The sequence below is a fragment of the Oryx dammah genome, unplaced genomic scaffold (genome assembly GCF_014754425.2).
Source record: "Oryx dammah isolate SB20612 unplaced genomic scaffold, SCBI_Odam_1.1 HiC_scaffold_17, whole genome shotgun sequence".
In the NCBI taxonomy this organism is placed as follows: domain Eukaryota; kingdom Metazoa; phylum Chordata; class Mammalia; order Artiodactyla; family Bovidae; genus Oryx; species Oryx dammah.
In genome coordinates this window covers 7,538,998-7,562,642 of record NW_024070201.1, presented here as the reverse complement: position 1 = coordinate 7,562,642, position 23,645 = coordinate 7,538,998, and the positions used below count along the sequence as shown (strand labels likewise).

The 23,645-nt window shown below is 41.1% G+C and overlaps 1 protein-coding gene across 1 annotated transcript in view; it reads left to right on the top strand.

Annotated features, from left to right (window-relative positions):
* ARHGAP42 (Rho GTPase activating protein 42) overlaps positions 1-13,897 on the top strand; it is a 334,877-nt gene extending 320,980 nt beyond the window's left edge. The window contains exons 23-24 of the mRNA XM_040257874.1: positions 8,000-8,079; positions 8,580-13,897. Of these exons, the coding sequence (XP_040113808.1) occupies positions 8,000-8,079; positions 8,580-8,668 (169 nt within the window). The 3' untranslated portion in view covers positions 8,669-13,897. The remainder of the gene's footprint in view (positions 1-7,999; positions 8,080-8,579) is intronic.
* The last annotated feature ends 9,748 nt before the right edge of the window (positions 13,898-23,645 follow it).

Here is a 23,645-nt window from a genome sequence, read left to right as displayed (position 1 = left end):
CCCTCTCAAGAGGAGTCAGGCTTCCCCTAGCCCTCCAGCCAGCCAGGGTTTTCTCTCCCACTCAAGACCTCAGGACTGGGGCCCCCAGGCTGTGGCTCAGGTGCTCACTTCCTGGACAAGTCTCGGACAAGTCCCCACCCTGGGGCACGAGTCCTGATTCAGATGCTTTTCTTCCCTTCATTACGGGTGTGTGTTTCAGCCTGGGTTGTACAGGAGTTCTGCCAGTTTCTGGTTAGTTTTCAGTGAGAACTGTTCCACATGTAGATATAATTTTGATGTGTTCACGGAAGGAGATGAGTTCCACATTCTCTTACTCTGTCACCTTGGTCTGAACTCTGGGAAATCCACTTTTTTAATCTATAAAGTGAAGGTCATGATTCCCTTTTTGACAGATTATCAGTGTAGGAAGCAATGTATTTGAAGTACACAGTCAGCTCTCCATATACTGCCTCTGCAATAATAGCTAATATTGTTATAACTATTATCGTTGAAACTACTTAAGGTATTCAAGCCTCTAATTAATATGTGTTGGGTATTTGTACATTTATCAGTCACTTGAAACCCTTTTGTACCATTAAATACAACTGAACAACAGAAAGGGAGGATATTTCCCTTACTGACCTCCCACATTACCTATTTTGATTTCCTTCTGGGGAACTTAGGGTACTCTTGAATTGGACCTCAAAGAAGGATGAACCAGTAGTGGGTCATAGGGAGACCAGCCATTATGGGAAATACCACAGTTGGGAGATTTTAGTGGATGGTCTTGAGCAACAGAAAATTAACACCTCTGGATTGACTGCAGGCTCTGGGAGTCATTGAGCAAAGAGCTGATCTAATCAATGACGCACTTGATCAGATAATTGAGGTGGCTTCTCTAGGAGGTTGTTGATGGGAAGAAAACCATTTAGGATGGAACAGGTGATACTTAAAGGACCTTAATTAGGACATTAACAAAAGCATGATAAACTGTAAGGAGAATGTCATGGCTAGAACTAGAGTTGAGCAGTTGCTTTGCTACTGGGAATGAGAGACAGGTAAAGAAGATTCTAGGTTTTTAAGACTGATTGCAAGAAAGAATAGTGATTTAGCTTCTGAGTTCAGCTGTGTGAATACACAGAAAGGCAAGGAAAGTTTTAGCCCCGTTGTCTGAGAATGCTGAGGAGCGCTGAGAGGCAGTGAGAGAACTGCAGCTGGAACCGGGAGAGAGCATAAAGCTTGATGCTGTTTGAGAGACTTCTGCACAGATGAAGGTGGGGTTACCCAGTGATGGGTGCTAACAAAAGGTCAAGGAGTTCATTAGAGGAGGGCATTGGTTTTTACCTCTACGATCTCACTGGAAACATTTCAGAAATTGTGTTCAGTGGAGTGGGAGGGGCCGCTCTCTCTGTCAAAGGAACTTGACATGCCAGACTTGTTAAAATGAATATTCTTGAATTTGCTCTGACTCTATACACTGTAGTGTCTGAGACTGAGGCCTAGAGAATATGTATTTTTGACAACTTCCCAAAGTGATCCTTATGTATATCAAAACCTTTGAGAGCCATTGGAATAGAGAAAAATGCCATAGTACTAAATGTTTCTCTTAACCTATAAAATGCTTTCAAGAGGCAAATGGAACTAGGCTCTGTCTCAGCATTACAAAAGTCTATGGTAAACAGGACCCTTAAAGCTTTCACCTCTGTCTCAATCAGTTACAGTTGGGCAGTGGAGAAATACACTTTAAAGTAGTATAATTTAGGCATGGTATACCAGTATCTTCTGAAGGTTTAATTGAGAATTACACGCTTGAGAATTAAGAGAATTAATTAAGAATTGACTGCTTGACTCATAATAAGCAATCAAATTTTCTGTTACAATAATCTAAAAACAACAAAAAAATTTTTTTATAATTACAAAACAAACCTCAGCACAGTCTTCTCGGCTAGTGAATTTGTCCATTTAAAAGGCTGTAAAGGAACTTCCTTGGTGGTCCAGTGGCTTTGACTGTGCTCCCAACGTAGGGGGCCCAGTTTAATTCCTGGCTAGGCAATTTGATGCCGCAACTAAAATTGAAGATCCCACTTGCCACAGCTAAGTCCTAGCACAGCTGAATAAATAAATACACAATTTAAAATAAGTAAATAAAAGGCTGTAGGTCACTGGTTCACAGTGACGCATATAAAACACCCAGGATAGAACACTCATAAAGAAGACAAAGGAAGCCATGGCTAGGAAGAATAGCTTGATTTTTCTGTTTTTAAGAGAATATGAAAAATACTAAAACACTAAAAAAGTGAATGAAAGCCACCACTCATTTCATCCCCTAAGAATAACTGCATTTTGATGCACAGCCATCTAATCTTATCAGTTGACAGTGGTTCTCAAAAGCTTTTGGTCTCAACACACAATTAAAAAACTTACTGAAGATCTCCAAAGAGCTTTTGTTTGTGTGAATTATATCTATTAATACTTGTGGTATTAGAAATTTAAGCTGAGAAAATTTTTAAATGTTTATGAATTTATTTAAAATAAAAATAAGTTCATATAACTAAAACATAACAATAGCCCTGTGTAGATGTGATTATTCACTCTCATTAACAGTCAACTGTTATTAATAGTAGAAGTGATTTTCTCAGTGACGTTATCTTGGGATTTACAGATGACATTTAAGTGGATTCACCAGATATTCACTAGGTCAGCAATCAGGAGATGTAGGTTTTAGCCTGACTCTGCCATAATGTTAATTTCTCTTGACCTTCATTTCTTCATTATAGAGGTTAGACAAGGAAATATGTTGATTTCCTTTCAAAGTCCAATCTCATTATATGACCGAAATCCTCTGGATGATCACAAGACCCCCAGTATATGAGGATCACTGTTTTCTGTAAAACCTAGTTAGAAAGTTTATGTACCTGTCCCCAAGGTCCTCATAGGGTCTCACCTTCCCATTTCTTCCCTTTTCCAAAGATCATATTTCTAAGACAAACAGGAGTTGTTTCTCCTCTTCCCCTGAGTTAAGCCACACAGAAGTATGTCTCTCTGTTGTTCCCGTGCACCCCCCCATGCTGCAGTCAGCTCTGTCCCTTAATGATGCTCATTGCCTGGAACTGGAGAACTCACATTATTTTACGTTTCTGCAGATCTCCTAAATATCTGCCATGAAAGTGTCAGTCACTCAGTCATGTCTGACTCATGACCCCATGGTTGTAGCCTTCCAGGCTCCTCTGTTCATGGAATTCTTTAGGCAAGAACACTGGAGGGGGTTGTCATTCCCTTCTCCAGGGGATCTTCCTGACCCTGGGGTCTAACCTGGGTCTCCTGCATGGCAGGCAGATTCTTTACCATCTGAGCCACAGGGAAGCCCTAATATCTGGCATAGTGGAAAATAAATGGACCCTCATACACGTTCCATTAGCTGTCAGAGCAGTGCCTCTCAGGTCCCGCCTGCCCCTCCTTCCAGATTCCCTTGAGAGCACTTAGAGACCCACTCCTCTGTAATGAACACAGAAAAGGACCCACGAAGGTGGTGCTCATGGTGTTCCTCTTACATTGGTGCCCAATGAAGTAGACACTCAACAGAGTTCCTGGGTAAATAGATAAAATATACATTTTAACCTTAAAAGACTTTGTTATCCATATGTTCAGTTCATTTTTATTAGAGTTGCAATATTCTTTCTTTGACATAGCAGCTTTAACTCTACAGGCTCCCATGAGAGATTAGCTTTGAGGCATCCAACACTCAGACATCCAAGCCAAAAACAGCTCATTTTTGTTGACAAATACCTAAGAAAAGGGTGTGTAACTAATTTTTAAAAATCTCCAACCAATGACCAAGAAGTAAATGTGTGTTTATTGCATTATTTATGAGTACTTATTGCAAATTATCTTGGTCAGTTTAAAGGTCTTGCCAGTGACTAATTTTTCTGTAAAATATTTGCCTTACATCCTAATACTGCTCATGTATGTGTTCTTCTGTAGCTTTATTCATAATAACTACCTACTAATTTATTGAATTTGGCATAATTTATTTATTAACTTCTCTACTGATGAACACTTAGATTGTTGCAATCTGTTTGTTTTTAGCTTTGCTGTTGTGTATGTTACGTCTTTGCTACCCTTTTGACTATATCTTCTACTACCTCAGAAGTGCATTCCTGCTCTCTTCAGAAGTGAAATTCTTAGCATACAAAAAATATATGTGAGAGATGGCATATGTGTGTGTGTGTGTGTGTGTGTGCGTATCATTGTTAAGTGGCCGTTCAGAAAACATTGTATCAGTTTTGGTGTGGTGAATTTTTTATTTGGCTTATGATTAAGATGCGTATTGTGAATTTCACACACTGACCTTGTCAAACCTGTGTGAGTTCACTCATTGGCATTAGACAATATTTAGTATTAGGAATGGGGCTTGTGGACAGATCATCTTCAAAACTATAAGGGAAGAAATGAGCTTTCAGGATAGCGAGCATCATCACCTTACTCTCCAATGCGACAGGAAGCAGGATCCTCAGAATCCATTTCAAAAGATATTAGAATCTTGTGAACAGAGACTCAGTAGGTGACAGCGTTATTTTCACGTCTTCTTCAATACACCAAGACAGTAAAAGAAAAAGCATTAGCACCTGGAAAGAAAACGCCACTGTCACAGAATTCTACATTAAATCATCAGAGCTCTGAACTGAGCTGTAACCTGTAGTTACACATCTCAGTGGAAGAAAATTATAGTTGTTTAAGTCACATGCACAAATAATTGGAAAGTTGCAACAGATTTTACTTTGTGCTGTGTATTTTGACGCATTTAATAGTATCCGTTCATTTAGTGATACATTCTGCATGTGTTCCCTCACCATCCAATCTCATACAATACTCATATCTAAAATATTATTATAAATTAATTAGGTTGCATTTGAAGTATGAGATATATCATTGCAAGAATTACTATATCTCAAACATTTCTATAACTCTGGAATTTGTTTCCTTATGTATCTCTTAATTTATTTTAATGATTCAAGGTAATAAGACAGTATTTATTGGTGGAAATCATGGCTGCTAGAAAATCTGACAAAAAGTCTTTACATATTTTTAGAGAAATGGCTCTGCAACCTTCAATTGTATCAGATATCAGATAAAATTATTTTTTAATAAATGTATCCAGTTTTTATTTGTATATCATATCTCAATGAAGCTCAGAAAAAAGAACCATCACCTAAGGTTATATTTGTTAAATAACAGTTCCCAACCCCCACTCGCATACCTGAGATTCTAGTGTAATAAGTCTGAGAGTGGTCCCTGGAAAATGCATTTTTAAAAACTGAATATTATATAAGTTTCAGGTTTATAGCATAGTGATATAATAGTTTTGTACGTTATAATCCATTTAAAGTGATTATGAAATAATGGCTATTTGCCTCTGTGCTGTACAATGTATCCTTGTTGCTTATTTATTTTATACAAAGTAATTTTTACTGTTTGGTCCCCACCCCTGTTTGACCCCTCTCCCATTTCCTCTTCCCACTGGTAACAGCTGTTTGTTCTCTGTATCTGTGAGTCTGTTTCTGTTTTGTTATATTGATTTGTTGGTTTTTTTTTTTCTAAGATTCCATATATAAATGATAGTGAAGAGTATTTTTCTTTTTATGAATATCAGATCAAGATACACCAGATTACATCAGATCAAATGAGTATACTTGACTGGAAGATTTCTATGAAAAACTAACGTTCTTTCTACGTCAGGTCCCCAGAGTCTCATCAGAAGTCTTTGTAACTTGGCAGCACCCTTTCCTTGCCCCCAGCCCTTGTCAGGCAACACACCCACATGCAGCACGCATGCTCATGGCCCCTCTTTAGTGTGAAACTCTGTCCTTCTCGGGCTGCGTCCACTTCATCAGCTCTTCTTCTAAACCACGTTTAACTGGGAAGTGGGGTTGTGTGGGCTGGTGGTCCTTCTTAAACCTGCTTGCTGCAGACTCTCCTAGCCAAGTTCTTGAAAGTGCAGCCTGAGACCCATCTCATGCGAAAAAGACTCTGGGGGCAGGGCCATAGTTCTTCTCTCTAACCTTTCTGATCTTCAGTAGCCACTTGGAAACCCTGGTTCAGGTGACCGAGCCTCATTCTGGAAGTATGGAGATAAGATCCACAGTTTTGTTCCAACAGAGACATGTAATCATCACGTTACACTGTTGCTTTGAGAGCATACAAATGCAAATACTGCTGATGCCTCTTTGCAGATCAAGTATTGGGACCTCAGGCAGGAAAGACAGGGTACCTTGAATCTTTAAAAGGACTTATCATGTAAAAAAAAGAGGCCAGAGCAGGGGTCCCCAGCCTGCAGGACACAGACTGGTTCCGGGCAGCAACCCGTCAGGAAGGGCTGCACAGCAGGAGGTGAGCGGTGAGCAACCAAGAGAAGCCCCGTCTGTGTCTACGTCTGCTCTCCATCACTCTCACTATCGCCTGAGCTCCACCTCCTAACAGATCGGTGGTGGCTTAGTAAATGTAATGTGCTTGAATCATCCTGAAACCGTTCCTCACTCCCCACCCCCAGTCCGTGGAAAAATTGTCTTCCATGAAGCCCAGCCCTGCTGCCGAAGAGGTTGGAGACCACAACATCTTCCCCCCGCTTTTTTTTTTTTAACTCATTCATTCAGCAAATATTTACTGAGTTACTAGTTAGCATCAGGCATTGTTCATAGAGGTTACATTCAACAACGACCACAGAGTACCATTCAGACTTAAAACAGCAGAATGTGAAAGTTACCTGGGAGCTGTTTAGGGTGTGTTGCAGAGAAGACCTGGCCTTCAGTGAAACTCAGGAGATTTAAGGTAAACTAGAAGGCCAGAGCTGAGTGAAGACGAGGAAGAATCTCAGCTGGCCCTGAGGAGGGAATGGGCTTGGCGTGTTTGAAGAGGAAAAGGCGGGCCAGTACGACTCAAGTGCAGCAGGTGCATAGAGGCAGGTTCAGGAGAAGCAGGAGAGCCCGGCAGGCGCCTGGTTGGGCACAGCGTGGAGGCCGGAGTTGGGAACCAGTTGACAGGTTGTTTTCAGGGAGATCACGTGATCATCAAAACCTTTCAAACCGCCCTCTGGTTGCTCTGTGTAGAAGGGATGGCAAGGGGACAGGAGAGGAAAGAAACACGGAGGATTTAGGAAGTTAGGAGGCCATTCAGTGAGCTATGGTAGAGATGATCTTGGCTTGGACTCTGGTTGAAGGAGAGATGGTGAGACGGAGTATAGTGAGGTCATCGGATGTTGCAGAGTAAAGGCAATTTCACTGATAAGATGACTTGGTTAGCAGCCTCAGAGGATGGCTTTTTAGTGTTAGCTCAGATCGTTTTAAGGAGGTCTCATACAAAACTTGGAATTCTGGCTCCTGTCTAAAAAAGCCAGAGTATCTGCCTACACGAAGACTGAACTCTTGTATGGGAACAGATGTCGGAGATGAGTACTGGCTTCCCTTTTAAAGAGCTGCGTATACTGTGGTTTACAAAGACATGTCTCCATGTCTACCTGACAGTGAGGCTGTTGTTGGTTCCCCTTTATCATCAGCTTATCCTATTGTTTTTCTTATAAAGCACACCCACTTAATTTTCCATACCCTGTAGGCCTTTTAATATGTGGAGCTCACATCTGATACTCTGAAATTAAAGTGGCAAGTAAATACATAGTGCTTTAACATACATGTGAACCCCTGTGGAGCTGAAAAATAGCCTCTTTAGCAGAATACTAACAAATCCTGGCATTCTTTAAAACTAGATTATTTCATTTGTTCTAAGCCAGGTGATTACTCTTGGGAGCATTGCCTGGAAACATGAGAAAGGCTTTGTTTGTGCTATCAGTGTGCTCTGGTTACACGGGCGTGTGCACTTTATGAAATGCACTTATGCATGCTTCTGTGTGCACACTGTGTGTATTATGCTTCAATTATAACTGAAAACTAGAATCATTTTTTAAGAGTAGTGTCCAGTGCAAACATCCTTGAGTGTTGTGGTTTTCACAGATTGCCTCTTGCTCTTTCAGCCAAGCCAAAGCCATGTACTCCTGTAAAGCAGAGCACAGCCATGAGCTTTCCTTCCCACAGGGGGCGCTATTCTCCAACGGTAAGTCCACCCATTCCCCGCGCTAAGGTTACAGTCATGGAAGGAGGAAGGAGCAGTCTAAAGCAGAACAGGAGACTCGGGATCCAGCCCAGGCCCTGCCTTTTGTAGCTGTACAAGTAAACACATCAAATTCCTCTGGAACAGATTTCCTCTCCTGTGTCAGAGAGAGAGAGAGAGTGAAAGTGTTAGTTGCTCAGCGTGTCCGACTCTTTTCAACCCCTTGGAATGTGTAACCCACCAGGCTCCTCCATCCATGGGATTCTCCAGGCAAAAATACGGGAGTGGATAGACATTCCCTTCTCCAGTGGATCTTCCTGACCGGAGTGATTGGTTATGTGAATGCAAAAGGCATTTACAGCTTTACAGGTCCTGTGACATTGTTTTGACAGCTTAAGTATATGCATGAAATCTGATGAGGATTTTTACCCATTTGTGTGTGTAATTCTTTGAAGCTAATATTGACTGAGTGATATTTATTAATGTATTTTTATCTTTGCCAGTGTACCCATCAGTGGAACCGGGATGGTTGAAGGCAACTTATGAAGGCAAAACAGGACTCGTCCCAGAAAATTATGTTGTCTTCCTCTAATGCTATTTAGTGGACGGCAGTATCTTCATGGTATCCATGGTAACAAGTAATAAGTGCTATGATTTTATCTGACACAGATATGAGGATCAGCCCATTAAAATGAAAAATAATCCGTTTCTAGCCAGTTTCCAAAGCAGACTATGTAGCTCTATTAACAGAAAGGGAAAAAATGTTTAAATTGTTTGCCATTCTTTTTTATCTTGGGCTGATTTCTTATTTTGAAATAGCTTATCCCCATCCCTTGCTTTTTTTTTTTTTTTTAAATAAGTAACTCTCCACAATGTCTCTTATAACATTTATAAAAATCTCAAATACTGTGTTAAGTACTATATCCCAGAAATTTGGAAACCAGAAATCTGCTATAAGACTTTTAAGACCTGCCCTTTACTGTCTGGTATTCTCTGAGAAACCTTGAAATCATTGCTAAAAAAATGTAATTTAAACTGTTCATTTATTATTTTTTCTTAAAAATATACTGGTTTTATATATGATTGTTTTGCTGGTCCTAAACATTTCAAGGAAATAAGGGGTTTTTTAAACATAAGTTTATTTTTATTTGTTTACCAAGTAGATGATAATATTCAAAAGCAATAATGTATATGGTGTCTGTAAATGAAACCAAGTTAAGTCGTACACTGATTCCGCTGTAAACACTCTGTCCAGCATTCCAGATGCCATCTATGGGCTTAGAGCAGGGATCAGCAAACTACTTCTGCAAAAGCTTAATAGTGAATATTTGGGGCTTGGCAGGACCTGTTGTCTCCATCACACTGTCCATACTGCCATTGTAGAGGAAAGCAGTCACAGACAACATGTGAATGGGTGTGACTGTGTACCAATACAGCTTTCTTTCAGGACACTGAAGTCTGAAATTTTGAATCTGTCGTGCCATAAGATATTAAGCTTCTTTGACTTTTAAAAAATCATTTAAAAATAGAAATTTATAGCTGATGTGCCATACAAAAGCAGATGGCAAGCCAGATTTGACTTATGGGTCATGATTTGCTGATCCCTGGTTTGGAGGATGTTTAAAACTGTCTGTATTACTTTGAGATTTTATGAAATTTTATTCCATTAACATATAAATACTGACAAGTGATATGCACATATCCTCTGCTAGAATCATTATAATGGTATCACAAATGTATAATTACAATGATAGGAAAACGATGGAAAAGTACAGTATACAAGCATACAGCTTAAATTCTACTCATTATTCTGTGTCCAAGGATTTTATTGATACCCTTTTGGCTCCAAATGATAAAGATGATGTATTAAGACAGTGGTTGGAACACTGTGCCTTCTAAAGTCTATGATTAGTTGAGGCAAAATCTTTACATAAAGGTACAAGATTCTTAAATTATTTTGAAATTATTTCATCATCTTTAGCAGGAATAAAATCATATATAATTTTCCATTATGCCTTTTGATTTACAGCCTTTAATAGAAATTTCACTGTATTTATAGAGCATAGAAACAGGTATTTACTGTCCATTTATATATACCATAATTATCTGGTCATATGTTGACCACTTCTTCTATTATTTCTATTTAATAATCCTCATATCATTTCTAACATATCTGCATGTGGCAAAGAGCCTTTCTTCTCAAGATTCCCAAAAGCTGGTTCTCTGCCATCGATTGCCACAGCACTGGCCCCCTTGGCCACAATATTGTACATGCTACTTCAAAGTTCTTCACTGTATAGACACTCAGGTATTGACTATAGACAGTTCTTTTTACATGATATTGATTTGTAATCTCCGTCTCTTCTACTTTAAGTTAATGTTTCTAGAGTTATTAGGTTAAATTATATACATAAACATACACAACTATGCCTTGGAGCTTTTAAAATTTAAAATGGAATAATGGATTAGGATTTAAAGGTAAAGAGAATAACAGTAGGCAGAATTACAGCCAGAAATAAATATCAGTATGGAAATAAAGAAATGGAAAATATTTAATGTTGTAAAAATTAGTAATATAATGAAAAAATCTGGTACATTTGTCTCCTTTTTTTTTTCTTTTTTACCTGCTACTGTTGATTTTTGTACACTATGATTATGTGTTGCTAGAGCTTCTTGACCTCTAGATCCTCGGTGGTCCTTAGTAATAGCATTGCTGACATCCTGACTGCCCTCTGCTGGAACAGAGGTAGTCTCTCTCCCTAGGGGACCAGGCCCTTCATCCACAACACCCTCAGTTTAAGCACCCTTGCTAGCATCTGGCATTCTGCTAAATTAGAGTCTCTTAAGGCAAATTGATTTTCTTTCGAAGACCAACTTGACTTTGAAAAGTGATTCAGAGTCCTACTTCACTTGCTGCTGCAGAGAGAAATCTCAACCTTCATTTTCCTTTAACACGGGCCAGCGTGTTCCTGCCTCTGAGTTGTCTGTGAGCTAATTCTACAGATGCTCAGTGAGGAATTAAACCTTTTGCTCTAAAAGTCATGGGCATGAAGCCCCTCTCCTTCCTCATGGTGAGTCATATATTGTGACAGTACTTGATATGGTCTCTTTTTTGAAACAAGCTGCAAAAGTGCTTGTTCCAAGTGTGCTTTTGTTTGAAGTTTTAATCTCACAGATTTGTGAGAATGGTTCTTTTCCCTTCACATTGATTGTGTGTGGAAGCAAGTCATGGCCCTATGCTAGCGCTCAAATGAAGCTGCTTTTCCCTAGAAATGTTTCCAACAGGTAAAAGTATTTATGAACATTGAGAAAATCAGGGCATGTGCTCTGATCACATGGAATATTCATTACACCAGAAGGTACATGTCAGTCACTACAAGAAGATCACATTTGAAACGACAACAGTGTTTCAGTAATGAAACCATAGCCTTTCAGAGACTTCATGAAGATAGCACGGAACTGCCACATCCACACCTTGGAAACAGGCCAGATGGGCACCCTAATCACTGCTGACAGTGGAACAAGGAGGGTGAGACTAATGAGTCCAAGTCAGTCCTCTCACCTGTTAGATGAAGATATCCTTGAGTACAAAACCTTGCTGTGTTTCACAGGTGACTCTTGTACCATATCTGCTGGCTTATAAGCAGTAGTCAGTTGAGTGAAGGCTTTTTGTTTTGTGTAAATGCCTGAGCAGTGAAATGATCTCTGTATCGCTCTGAAGTCTGTGAGGCACGAGGAAGTACCATTTCTCCTTGTTTGATGGGAGTGGTTTCACCCTTGTATGCACTCTCTGTGCCTCGCACTGTGAATGGATATAACCAGGCATCCCAACAGTGCCTCACCTGATGGCTCTTCCAGGAAGGGTAGAGACTTTTTTCTTTTTTTTTCAAATGCACCTCCCAAACTTTCCAGGTTCTCAAGTAGGAAAAGAAGGCAAAGAGACATAGTGATTTGGGGATTATTTCCTGTTCTGTGGTAATAGCTTTTACTTAGTGTGGCATGCCCCCTAAAAATCCACCATGATGTCAGGAAACTGAATCTGCACTGCAGTCTTGGGAAATAAAACCTGCTAGCTTCCTCACTCCCGGCCTTCTTCAGGTCTGTGCATGTCTGATGTGCAGTGTCTCATTCATGAGGATGCTGATTTACAAGGGTCCCTCAGAGCCTTCCTTCACACCCCTTCCATTTTTAGTATGCCTCCCCCAATTAGATATTTTGCATGCCTTAATCAACAGTTAGAACCCCTTCTTGATTTGTACTTTGTTGACTGAAGTTAGAGGTGGACTCATTTCAGAACGCGTTTTGTTCTTTAGTTTTACAATGCCTTTGTAATTCGCAGCTGTTACTATGACCTAACATCACCGAGTTAGACCCCAAAGTCATGTCATTTGCTAAAGGAAAAATGTAGAGACTTAATTACCGTCCAGAAGTTATTTTCTTCTTTAGTGTAAGTTTCCCACTTTGAGGAGATATTGCTGTTAACTTTTGCCTCCTACCCTGTTTGCTTACCTTCCCAAATCAAAACACTTTTCCCAGAGAATTATTAGCCTATTGAATAGACTTCTGAATAATCTGTATCCTACCTGTCTCCTGTTAATCCTCAGACATAATTCAGGTATTTGTCAACGATTCTCACATCTCTTCACCACATTTACTGTATCCATTTGTTGTCACCAATATCTCCCTGCCCCAAATTATATGGTAGTAACCTTGGACAAATTCACATTTACGAATGGCATGGTCTTTTAGAGGATCAGATCAATAAATAGGATTTTTCACTTATTTTTTTGACTGTTGCGTTCACTGTTTTAAACAAGAAATCTCAAGTACATGGACAGCACTCACAGCAAGCCATAGGCAGAAAACTGATTACATGTTCTCAACCAAAGTTTAGAAGTCATTGTGTGACTTAAGGAGTCTAACAGGTCATCCTCTCTCCATGGCACTCACAGGAGACATGCCACGTTCAGAGGTTGGACATTCTTTGGTGCCATAGGGAGAAATGGAGTCTCTGTGTTTGCTGAAGAGTCTCAAAAGGCAGTGCCGTTTACAAGGATCACAAACACAGATATCCTCCACCATCCACGATGGTCACGTCCAGGGCCACGTGAGGACCTCCGATGTTGGAGGAGGTGCCTACCCCACCTTAGTTAGACGATCACTTTCTCCCCTTTGTACCATCTCTTGACAAGGTTTCCCATGGTCTTCACCCTTCCAGAGCCCAACTTTGCCTTGAATCCATTGTCTCTTAGATTAATAGTGTGAATTGTTTTTTATATGCAGAATGTTGAGGATTTTATGTCTGCCTCTGTATCTTCAGTCATGATTTATGCTTAACAGCTGAGAAATCATCACAAATCGAGGGCTGTGATTTCAAGAGTCTTTTTGAACTCTAAGCTGAAGCCTTTACGATAAATTGGGAGTGTGGCAGGGAAGATGGCTTTTTTTTTTTTAATTCAAATCCTATTTATATACTGTTAAATTTGAGGTACTATAGTTTATATAAAAGTTGAATATTTAGATGATATATGTCAGTATTAGGAATTTGTCTGAAGCCATTAATTAACATAACAAATTAAATAATAAATATGAAAATGATTGTCAGTAAATTATCATATTGAATTTTTTGTTTATTTTGTAGTATCTTGTATTTATCTGCACTTTGTGTGTATATATATATATATATACACACACACATACATATACAAACATGTAAATAACTTCATGTTATTCCTTATCTGAATTGCCACAATTTCTTTAATGTATGTTTACACTGTATTTTAAATTACTTTAAAAATAAACTATGTTTAGCACATTTTAATTTAGTCTTTGTATTTGAAAACCCACTGTGTTAGAGGGCAGCTGTCTTGGATTCATATAGCGAAAAATCAAAGTTTCAGGTACAGTGAATGGTCATTTTGGGTATGGCTGAATGGAGAAATCATAACAGAATTGATAACTTTTTCCTGATAATTGGACCCTTTCCTGAGCAACTGTAATGTTGGTACTTACTAGTAATGCAGGTACTGGACTTCCCTGGTGACACAGTGGAGAAGAATCTGTCTGCCAATAGAGAGGACATAGGTTCAATCCCTGGTCCCGGAAGATTCCAGGTGACTCTGAGCAACTAGGCCTGTGCACTCTAGAGTGTGTGTTCCTCAACAAGAGAAGCCACCTCCATGAGAAGCCCATGAACCGAAACAAGAGTAGCCCCTGCTTGCTGCAAATAAAGAAAGCCCACGGACAGCAACAAAGACTCAGTGCAACCATAAATAAAAATTTTCAAAGTAATAAGAATGCAGATGTCTACAGGGAAAGGAAGCAAAAAAATCATAAATTATAAAAAAAAAAAAAAACAGGTATGTAGGCTTACCTGAAATAAATAAATAACATGAAAGTTCACAAGTGTACTGTGAAAGAAGAGCATGTGTGCTCAGTCATGTCCGACTGTTTGGGACCCTATGGACTGCAGCCCACAGGCTCCTCTGTCCATGGGATTCTCCAGGCGAGAGTACTGGAGTGGGGTGCCAGGCCCTGCTCCAAGGGATCGGCTGACCCAGGGATGGAATTCTTATCTCCTGCAGCTCCTGGATTGCAGGCAGATTCTTTGCCACTGAGCCACCAGGAAGACGTATCAGCATACACATAATCCTCTTAGATGTTTATTAGTTTTGTGACCCTTTTGGTCATTGTTTAGCTTCCCAGGCGGTGGTAATGGGAAGGAATCTGCCTGCTAATGCAAGGGAGGCAAGAGACAGGAGTTTGATACCTGGGTTGATCCCCTGGAGTAGGAGGTATTCTTGCCTGGGATGGAGGAGCCTGGCAGGCTACAGTCCTTGGGGCTGCAAAGAGTCAGACACAACTGAGCACGTGGTCACTCTGACTTCTGGCTAGAAAGTTTACTTTTCTCCCTCAAAAAAGAGAAGCATGTGTTTATTTTTTGGGGCTAAGTGGATTATTAGATTGTAACAAATCACATTGCAAAAACTAAGCCTGATGGGTTAGTAACAGTCATTGGGCATACAACCTGATTTGTTCAAATTTCTTCCGTGTCAAGGAGAAGGAATAAATTCATGACAAAATCTGTTGGAATAAAAAGATAGTAATGTGAATAAATTCCCATATGATTAAGCAGGAAAGGATTGTAGGATAGGTATTAGAGATCACTGTGGATCAGCTACTGTTTGAGAGTGTTAGGTTAGAAGAAACTGACCTAGATGGAATCTCTTATAACTGATATTTTAAAATAATTTTTTAAAAAGGCATTATATATATCCTAATAGGCAAATCTGGAATGCTTTAAACATCTATTTTGATGACTTATTTTAGTCATGTAGCATTGGCTAATTGCTTTATAACCCAAAGTGTAAAATGTCCATAACCACACTGATGCAAGGAAATGGCAATAAATTTCATTTATATAAATAAATGTAAAATAGAGAAGAGACAAATATTCTGTACAGAAGAATTTCAAATAACAATTGATATTTTATTATTTTTTTCCTGTAGGGATTTGAGTTAAACCCTTCCCCACTTGAGGTTGAGCTAGGCTTAATGACTAGCTTCTAAAAATAGAGTTCAGAAAAATTATTGTACCTTTACAGAGAAGGCTGGCAGACAAGATCTTAACCAAGTGATAGAAATTATCATCATGGATATTGTGCAGTTGTCTTGTAAGCTGTAAGACGATGTGATGGGAAGAGCATATCACCTCTGTGGTGTTCTTTCCCAAAACCCATAAATCCAGTCTAATCATCAGAAAAATGTCAGGTACATCCACATGGGGAACGTTTTACAGGATGGATACTAGGTCAGTACGTCTCAAGATTGTCAAGGTTTTGAAAAATAATACTGAGAAAGAGTCACAGATCAGAGGAGACTTGGAAGACTAGACCCCTGGATTGCATTCTAGAAAGGAAAGAAGATATAAATGGAAAAAGTGATGACATCCAAAGAAAATCTAAAGTTTAGTTAATAATGTAAAAAATTAAAACAGTACCAGAAAGTAGCCACAAGATAGTGACATGAACTGGGGATACCTTATTTCCTTTGCGGAATTTAAGTTGCTTTTGTTCAAGACAAATACCTTTACTTGTTTCCCCCTTCTGTGTGGGACATGTTGCCTATTCATCACTGAATCCAGGCACTAGATCATAGCTTGGTCTACAGTAGGGTCAGCCCCTTTCATTGAATGAATCTACTAATAAACATTTCTAGGGTTTAGAGAATCCACTTGTGTTGCTTTTGTGTCTGTGTCTCCTTGCCCAGGAATAATGGGATTCATTCTTTAACATCCTCTAAATGCATGGTTCTACCCTGGAGTTATTTATATATTAAAGGAGAAAACATACCCTTCCTCATGATCGTTATATAATGTTCTTAAGTACAGAGATTATACAAAACTTGATCTTCTGAGAAGGGAAAGGCTACCCACTCCAGTATTCTGGCTTGGAGAATTCCATGGACTATACAGTCCATGGGGTCGCAAAGAGTCAGACACGACAGCGACTTTCACTTTCACATCCATACCTGACCACTGGAAAAACCATAGCTTTGACTAGACGGACCTTTGTTGGCAAAGTAATGTCTCTGTTCTTCTGATAGACCTGTAAATACTTGAATTAAGCTGGATGATTTGGCAGTGATGTGGAAGTGCTCGATTTTCTAAACCATTCCATACAAAATAACTCCAAAACTTGAAAATTAAGCTATGCTAAACTTACAATTAAATTTCTTGGGCCAGAGAAGTTGAGTTCTTAAAACTGAAAAACACAGCAGTTCTTCCTATTTAAAAAAAAAAAAAAAAGACAATGTAGATGAGAACATTTGAAACCTCTTCATATGGGACACCCTTGGGAACACAAGTTCGCAAAATACGGGTTGAATACTTACTTACAAGTGCTGTTTCTGGGTGTTTCATGTCAATGAGCCAAGCATGGCATTCAGCAGGGCTCTGCTGGTTGATAGAAGTAAGTTACCTGAAACTTTCTACCTTTCCCAATTACCAGGAGCCAGTCTACTAAAGAAGATTCGCTTGGTCAGCCTGGGCTAGAGAAGGGAAAATAATAACATATATTTCCCAATACTCATTATGGATTTTGAGATCACTGAGTCACATATCTACAGACAAGCTTATTTTTCACAGCTTGAGTGCATTGTATGTTGCCTTAGCAACTAAAGTTAAAATGTCTCTCAAACATTTTGGAGCAACAAAAGCAGAAATATGTCTTCAATAATTCATGCTTGGAACCCAGTATGTTAAACACGTGAGCCTAGCTACTAGTGGGTACATCTGCATGTGTTCCCCCATCCAGGCCCACAGCCTTTGGCATCTAGAATCCTTGAGGCTTTTGAGAGCAAGATTTAGAAATGAGTCAAAATCTCTCATATCACTAATTAGAAAACTGAGGGCCATGTCAGTATGTTTTCAGTGGAATCCTGGAATCCTCTGTGATCTGACCACTAATTTTTAGATGTGTGGGAAGGACAGTTTCTTAACTTTATTTGGAAAGGATAGCCTCTGATGAAGGGTGTCTTCCCTGATGGGTCCTTGTGCAACGAGAAGGCAAAAGATAATATTCACCAGCATTGGCTATTATAAAAGAAAGAAAAAAAATTATTTTCAGTGTTCAAGAATTTCTGAAAAGTAGGTATAAAATATCTAGCCCAGTGCCTTGAACCTAACAGATATTACTGGATACTAATTATTATTAAATTAGGCATATGACGATTTTGCAACTTTCTGATGTAAATGGCAAAAGAACCGGTGAAACCTTAAATTGTAATAATAGACATTAAACAATGTACCAAAAATATGGTACATAACCAGAAGTCCATACTGTCTCATGATCCTCTGATCCTTCCAACTACTAGACACAGACATTGGATGTCTTTTTTTTTTTTAGAAAACTGAGACCAAAAGGTTATTTTCTCCAACTTCCCAAAGGTCAGATAGTTGATAGTGGTAGCTTGGACTCAAGCCCACATGTCTGCTTTGAAATCCAGTACTCTTTACAATCAGCGTGTTGTTGTTTAGTCACTAAGTCATGTCTGACTCTCTCGACCCCATAGACTGTAGCCCGCCAGGTTCCTCTATCGATTTCCTCTTCCAGGAGATCGTCTTGACCCAGGGGTCCAACCCGGTCTCCTGTGCAGGCAGATTCTATACAGCTAAACCACCAAGAACGACACTAAGTGGGGTGTGGTAAAAACTCACAGACCACTGCATTTGAAAGAGGTCTTTGGCAAACACAACCTTACCCAGAAGAAAACTGAAGATGATGAGAGGATTCAAGCCCTGTTCTCTGACAATTGTTTTAGACCAGAGTATTGCTACTCCACGTGTAACCTTGAAACCATCCAAGAGCTGTTTAGAGACGTAGACTCTCAGGCTTTCTGGAGCAGCATCTGATTGTAATAAGATTTCGAGTGCATTTGTATAAACACTACACTTGAAAAGCACTGATTTATTGAACTTTTGATGACGCTTTCAGGGAGATCTAAGGGCAAGAAGAGACAGAGCTTATGTCTTATTATTCTAAAGACCAAAAATAGGACCCCTTGGAAGAAGTCACAAAAACTGATGCAAACCTTTTTTAAAAGTAGCTTTATCACTAACACTTCAAGGAATGAACTCAAAGCACAGCTTTCCATCATAGTGTTTAAGTGTATCTGGATGACTCACCATTTGTCAGGGCTTCACAAAAACAGAAAAATGAGAATTTAGACAAGTCTCGAAAGACAATCACTGAGCACCAGGACCTATGCAAATCACTGGAGAGCCCGAGGAAATTAGACATTATTCTTCCTTTCAAGAGGACTGTAGTTAATTGGGATAATAGATAAATCAATGAAATGTCGAAATGTTGAGAATCTGGAGCACTGTATGCTGTGAGAGCACAGAGGAGAGGTGCTGTTCTGAATCCAGGAGATGGAGAAGTGATGACAAGGAATACACTAGATTGTATGCACAGAGAGACTGGGCGATTGTTCCTGGATGTCTCCATCAAACCGAGTTTGGCGAACTGAGAAGCTGAAGGGGGCAGGGCTCTGCAGGCAGGTGGGAGTTCTCCTCAAGCAGAGGAAGGGCTCACAGTGAGGGGTGGGGAGAGGAAGGGACGAGAATGGGGAGTGGGGAAGCACTGGGATGTGCTGCACTTCCTCTCTTCCTGTGTCTTCATCCTTTCAAATAACAAAGCATAGCACCAAGCAGTGTTCTAGTTGCTCACCATTAAAAAAAATATAATAGATATGGTCTTTGTTCTCAAGTTCATAGCTCAATGAGGGAGACAGATATGAGTTAAAAACAATGGTACAAATGAAGAAAGTGTGATAGAGAAACACATGTGAAAGCTTTTACACATGAAGGGAAACGTCCTCAGTAGACCTTCAAGAATGGAAGATGGGCAAGGAATCAAGGGAACAGAGACCCAGAGACTTCAAAGTGAGTGGGGGGTGGGGTGAGCTGGGAGATTGGGATTGACCTGTATCCACTTGTTCTGTTGCTTAGTCGCTCAGTCGCGTCCGACTCTTTGCAACCCCATGGACTGCAGGCCGCCAGGCTCCTCTGTCCATGGGATTTTCAAGGTAAGAATATTGGAGTGGGTTGCCATTTCCTTCTCCAGGGGACCTTCCTGATCCAGGGATCAAACCCCCATCTTCTGCAATAGCAGGCAAATTCTATACCGCTGAGCCATCTGGGAGCCCCATATATGCAACAGATGACTAATGAGAGCTGACTGCACAGCACAGGAAGCCCTGCTCAGTGCTCTGTGAGGGCCAAATGGGAAGGGACTCCAAGGAAGAGGGGTTGTGCATATGTGTAGCTGATTCATTTTGCTATACAACAGTAACGAACATAACATTGCAAAACAGCTGAACACCACCAACAACAAACAGTTGAGTGAGGTTTCTCCCATTCAAGATTAAAGGGAGATGGGAGGACAGGAAGAGGTACAAACGAGCAGAGCAGTTTCATGAGAAGGGCCAATCTGGAGCGGCGGGAAGGCTTTAGGGAGAAGGATGTGATCAGATTAGCTTTACGGAGACCAGAATGCAGGGTGAGCTTGTGTTTGAGTGTCGAGCATGTGTATCAGGCCCTGCAAGCTGAGGAGGCAATGTTATCTCAACCCTGAAAGACAAACAGGGTCAGTCCAAGGAAATGATTCATTCGAGAGGTCGAAGTGACATGACATGGCCATTGTTTGAATGAGTAATTTAGGGGATTCAAATGTGGCTCAGATGTCTGTAGGGTACTGGGAAAGGAAGAGCAATACCAGCAATGGGCAAAGCTATCAATGCTGAAAGAAACAGCCAACAACCCTGGGCACCGTGAGTGGTGGAAGTGGGTAACAGTCTCACCTTCCTGAGCCTTTCTGATGGACAGCCCTCCAGGTGCTGACTAGCAGCAATGCTTAAGAGATTGATTGCTTAGTGCAGCCGACAAAATCAGAGGCTTTAACCGGAACTTAAAGGATAGGATTCCTGGGTTGGGGGCCCTAACCCTAACCCTCTCAGCAAGAGGGTCCATAGGTATGATCACACTCTCAAATTCCAGCGCTCAGTTGATCTACCTTCTCCAGTAGCAAGAATACCAAATGCTGCTGCATACATGGACGCTAACATCTGTGACCAGCGTGTCTGTCTGAACCAGGGGTTGACCCTGAAGGTGGGAGTGGAGTTTGAGTGGGGACACCTTGACCCAAGGAATGAAGCTCTGTTGACTAAGCTCAAAAGCTCATGCAGCCAAATGCTGCAGCTGCTTGATGAGGAAATGCTGAGACCACAGCACACATCGAGGGAACGGTCCTAAAGGGGGCCAGAGGCAGCTGCAGGGGGTTTAGACCCCAGTGTCAGCCTGTTACCTGGGGCCGAGTTATGACCTAGAAGCTGAGGAGGTGGCCTTTCTTCTGCTTTGGGAACTCATGAGATCCTTATGCCAGAAGAAATTTTCTGGTCCTTACAGAGCAGAGGGCCTTCACACTCTCTCCCTGATGGTGGGCGTCTCGGGACTCCTGGGGTAGACCAGTCTTCCTCTCCCCAGAGGGTGTTGAGTGGTGTGAAACACAAAACTCAGGGGTTGTAGAGTGAGTGAAACTGCTGAAGGTGGCAGAGGATTTTATTATTAGTTTTGTCATAGCAATGTTTATGAAGTCTGGCTTTGATATGTTAGCCATTTTTTCCCCAATATATGTTAAAAAGAGATATATAGTTATCAGGTCTTTTTAGGTGAGAAACATTACCTTAAATAAACCAATACCTCTTATATGGATGCTTTAAAAGAGTTGCTTTTCTTAGTGATAATAAAACTTGATTCATGAAAATAGAAGGGAATTGCTTAAGGACCAACTGGCCTCTACCTTCTGCCTGTTAAAATCGCAAAAGGTGAGGGAAAGGAGAGGCAGGAAGAATAAAAATTCCAAACTGTGCTTGGTGTGTGTGGTAAATAGTCTTCCAGAAGTGGCAGACAGTCTTCACTGCCCATGTCCTCTCCACCCTTCCAGAGTTGGAGCAGGTCACTCTCCTCCTGAATCTAGGCTGGCTGTGACAAGAACGTGGTACAAGTGCTGTGCCGGTTCTGGGCCAGCTCGGGGCCACTAGCCCCTCACTCTGCGCTGCAAAGAAGCTGAGACTAATACAAGCAATTATTTGAAGCCGCAGGCATAGGACGTGAGGGGTAGCATTGTCACATGCTCCAGCCCTGAAGCCAGCTCGGTGTGGCCCCAGACAACTCCTGTGAACACAGCAACGCACTTGTTCAAGTTCTGACACATAAAAGCATGACAAATAGTGAACTCTTTTAAGCCACCAAATTTTGGCACAGTCTATTAGCAATAGATCATGGAAACAATAACTATGGGCCCATATAGATCATTGACTGGAGAAGGCAATGGCAACCCACTCCAGGACTCTTGCCTGGAAGATCCCATGGATGGAGGATCCTCGTAGGCTGCAGTCCATGGGGTCGCAAAGAGTTGGACACGACTGAGCGACTTCACTTTCACTTTCGTAGATCATTGAAACAATAATTGTGAAACCACGTAGATTATTGAAGCAATAATTATGGGACCATGTAGATCATTGAAACAATACTTATGGGACCAAAGCACTGGGAATCCTGAGTTCCTGGGCTTTGTAGCTGAGTATGGTGAACTCCGGGAGTTGGTGATGGACAGGGAGGCCTGGCGTGCTGTAATTCATGGGGTCGCAAAGAGTCGGGCACGGGACTGTGCAACTGAACTGAACTGATGGTGAAAACTGTCAGTTCCCAGGACTCTCAAAGTCCTCCTTTCTCTCACAGTAATAGGAACCCCATTTTTTAGCTTGTGACTTGGTAGCTCCAAAGAAAATTACATTTTCCAGGCTTCTTTGGTGTTACGTGTGGCTGTGTGATTAAGTTCCAACAAAGCAATAAGAGAATAAATAATTACATCTTCCTTCTTTGCTCTTAAAGATAGGAGACAAGCTCTTCTTCACTCTGTTCCTGCATCCTGCTTCTTGAAAGATGAGTGCTTTTGTGCCGCCCAGAAATTGTGCCTAGAGCAACAAGATAAAAGTCGGAGTCCCCTCATGACTTCATGGAGCAGAACTGCCATCCTCCTAGGCCACCTGCTTGTTACGCGAAAGAGAAACTTCTCTTTCATTCAAAGCCTCTGTTGCATTTGTATGCTAACAAATACATTCATTTTCTGCTCACCTACAGACCTTGGAAGCAGTGATACCAGGAAGAGAGACACAGGGCAATAAACCCAGGGGCTTCCCTAGTAGCTTTCCAGGAGGTCAAAGGGCAGCCAAGGGAATAACTGGAAGTAGGCATGATTGGCTATTTAGCTTGGGGAGTTAGTCACTAGCACCTGTAATCCTCATAGATAAACAAAAGCCATGTCCTCAAGCTGAGTGCATTCATGCTAAGTCACTTCAGCTGTGTCTGACTCTTTGCGACCCATTGGACTGTAGTCCAGTATGGTCCTCTGTCCAAGGGATTCTCCAGGCAAGAACACTAGAGTGTGTTTCTCTGCCCTCTCCTGAGGATCTTCCTGATCCAGGGATTGAACCTTTGTCTCTTGGGTCTCCTGCATTGGTAGGCGGGTTCTGAATCAGGCGCTGTGAATCACGTTTTCATCTCACAGTATACCATCTGGGTTGTATCTCTCTGTTAGCTATTTGTGAGTCACTAGACTCTGAGCCCAGGGAAGGAGCACTGTGTAAGTGGCCTACCCAAATCTGATCTTCCTCCGTGCTTAAGGAATTTAGATTTCCTTTAAGGAAACAGTGAGCTTCCCTGGTAACTCAGCTGGTAAAGAATCTGCCTGCAATGCAAGAGACCCTGGTTCAATTCATGGCTTGAGAAGATCCCCTGGAGAAGGGCTCGGCTACCCCCTCCAGTAGTCTTGGGGTTCCCTGGTGGCTCAGATGGTAAAGAATCCATCTGCAATGCAGGACACTTGGGTTTGATCCCTGGTCAGGAAGATCCTCTGAAGGAGGGCATGGCAACCCACTCCAGGATTCTTGCCTGGAGAATCCCAATGGACAGAGGAGCCTGGCGGGCTGCAGTCCATGGGGTCACCGAG